The sequence below is a fragment of the Ceratina calcarata genome, unplaced genomic scaffold (genome assembly GCF_001652005.2).
Source record: "Ceratina calcarata isolate Rehan_Ccalc_2016 unplaced genomic scaffold, ASM165200v1 scaffold140, whole genome shotgun sequence".
NCBI classification, from domain to species: Eukaryota; Metazoa; Arthropoda; class Insecta; order Hymenoptera; family Apidae; genus Ceratina; species Ceratina calcarata.
Window position 1 is genome coordinate 33,720 of NW_017135119.1, and position 2,585 is coordinate 36,304.

Genomic DNA, 2,585 nt, shown 5'->3' on the forward strand with positions numbered 1-2,585 from the left:
CTAACGAAAAATAAATACAGTAGCTTTTGTTTGGGACTGCTTGTTTGTTGTTGTTAAAGGGAATGTCCTATTAGCTCCTCACCTGGTGGATGTTCCAGATGAAGGCTCGAATCCAGAGCCTGATCCTGACTACACAGAATACATGACTGGTAAATCGAATGCCAAATTCAATCACTCTGGAAGCTCCATTTCTGATGGAATGCCAGGTCTGGACCTTTCGGATCCGAAGCAACTGGCTGAATTCGCTAGGCCGGGGCACAAATTGAAAGTACGCAAACCACCGGTTTTAGATGGTGTCGAACGCACTATTGCTTGCCCGCATAAAGGATGCACAAAAATGTTCAGGGACAATAGCGCGATGCGTAAACATTTACATACACACGGGCCAAGAGTGCACGTATGCGCGGAATGTGGGAAAGCTTTCGTCGAGAGCTCGAAATTGAAAAGACACCAGTTGGTTCATACAGGAGAGAAACCTTTCCAGTGTACGTTCGAAGGATGTGGCAAGAGGTTTAGTCTCGACTTCAATCTTCGTACCCACGTTAGAATCCATACAGGAGACAGACCTTACGTTTGCCCGTTTGATGGATGCAGCAAAAAGTTTGCACAATCGACAAACTTGAAATCCCATATACTAACCCATGCGAAGGCTAAGTAAGCATTTACTTCACATAGTTCTAAATATATTTAAGTTGTAACAATGAATAGTATTTAATAACGTGGATCGTTTAAATTGTTATAGGTCACGTAATGCCATTGGAAGACAAGTACAACAAATTCAGCTTCAACAACCTCAGTTTGTTCAAGTTGAAGTTGCAGATGTGGATAATCAACAGTTCATTGTTTATGCTGATTAGCCCCCCTAAAACAATGATCTCATATCCTATAAACCTATTATGGAATATCGTAACCATTAATTAGTAACCTAAACAGTGTAAATATTTTCTTGATACAAGTGGAGCAGGCAGGACATTACTAAAGCTGTTAGCCGTCTTAAGAGATGAAATTAATTAATCGATTTATACCTCTGTGCTTAGACGCAAAGTAAATGAATATCACAAGCACTATACTACTACAAAAACAGCAAAAAAAGAATCAGACAAAACTACACTAAAGAAGACAGTGTATCTACTTCTAAGATGCCGTAAAGTAGAATATAGCGCACTGCTTATACTCATGTTTGAGTCACACTGAGATACTTAGTGCGCTCTCGTAACACAACTGTATATATTTATACGTAAAGTAAAATATTGTATACAGTATATTTTGGAGAAATTCTGATGAGAATAAACTACAAGATACGTCTTTTCCGTCGGACTCAATTGTACCACTTTAATATACTTTTTACACTACTTAAAAATAATTGTTAATAGTCATCGGAAAGAAAAGAAAAACAAACATAAATGTGTCTATTGTGTATATTATACCTTATTGTCCGCAAAATAAGCTACATTTATTCCTGTAAAATTACTAAGATGTTTCTAAGTATCGTCTCATGAATTATCATGGAAAGAGCGCTGTAAGATCAGATGGATGCGTGTTTAATATTATCGGCATTAAAAAGAAAAGAAAATGGAAATCACTGTTCGATTCAAGAGGTGTACATTGATATAGTATATTTTATCCGTGATATTCACGACTATTGTGATGTGCATACGTACATCAATCCAGTGACGTTAACGAAATTGTTAAGGAAAGAATTCATGTCATTTCGAGGTAGGAAGCAATAGTTTATAGACAGATTTATATGAACTGTATTAAATCACGATTGCGTGCATCCCATTAACATCGTTATTCATTAGTATTTGCATATCACAATTTTATATATGCAGCTAAACGCTGGAACGTGACTATGATGCAATCTACTCATTAATTCTAGAATAATTTATAGAAAAAATATTAGACATAATTTATTTCTCGTCGTATAAATTATATATACTCTCATCAAAATTTTTTACGACTATCCACATTATTTTTCATTTAATAAAAGATGAGGAAGATCTATTTCTTAAAAAGTTCAGTTTTTTGTTCAATGCATTTTAAAGAAACGAGTTATCTGCTGTGTGGGATTAAACGTATCTTGAACTTATTTCTCGCTTAGTTATCATTTTTGCTGGTAGCATGTATCGGTGAGTTTTTGTATTTTCTCTATACGCATAAGCATTTTTTTATGAGTTGTAAAAGATTGAAAGTTATCATGTCAGTTAATAATAAAGTGCATAAAAATCATTACATATTAAAATACAGCGTACGGTGCAATTTGGCCTATACTTGTATTTCTGTAGTTGATAAATGGTCATCCAAAGAAGTTTAAGAAATACTTGTAGAATTTTTCATATCTGAGAAAGAATAGAATCATGAACATCTATTAGAATTTAATCGAGCGATACTTTGTCAACAAGTATTTTTCCTTCAGTTTTATGTTATAATCATTTACCATGATTGTACAGTCTAACAATTATTGCTTCCTGCTGGAAGTAATACGAAATATAATTTGAGGTATACAAAACCATCGGTTTTATGTCTAACAACAAACATTTAACAGTGTGCTGATATTATGTAGTATATACTAGCTTTTCAAGTTG

At 34.3% G+C, this 2,585-nt stretch overlaps 1 protein-coding gene across 2 annotated transcripts in view; it reads left to right on the forward strand.

The window, feature by feature from the left end:
* Positions 1–1,317, forward strand: part of LOC108630150 (transcriptional repressor protein YY1) — a 3,265-nt gene extending 1,948 nt beyond the window's left edge. Inside the window, exons 2-3 of one of the 2 annotated variants that reach the window (XM_018033228.2) lie at positions 60–654; positions 743–1,317. In XM_018033228.2, coding sequence (XP_017888717.1) covers positions 60–654; positions 743–857 — 710 coding nt within the window. In that variant the 3' untranslated portion in view covers positions 858–1,317. The remainder of the gene's footprint in view (positions 1–59; positions 655–742) is intronic. The other variant, XM_018033238.2, reaches the window with a different exon arrangement.
* The last annotated feature ends 1,268 nt before the right edge of the window (positions 1,318–2,585 follow it).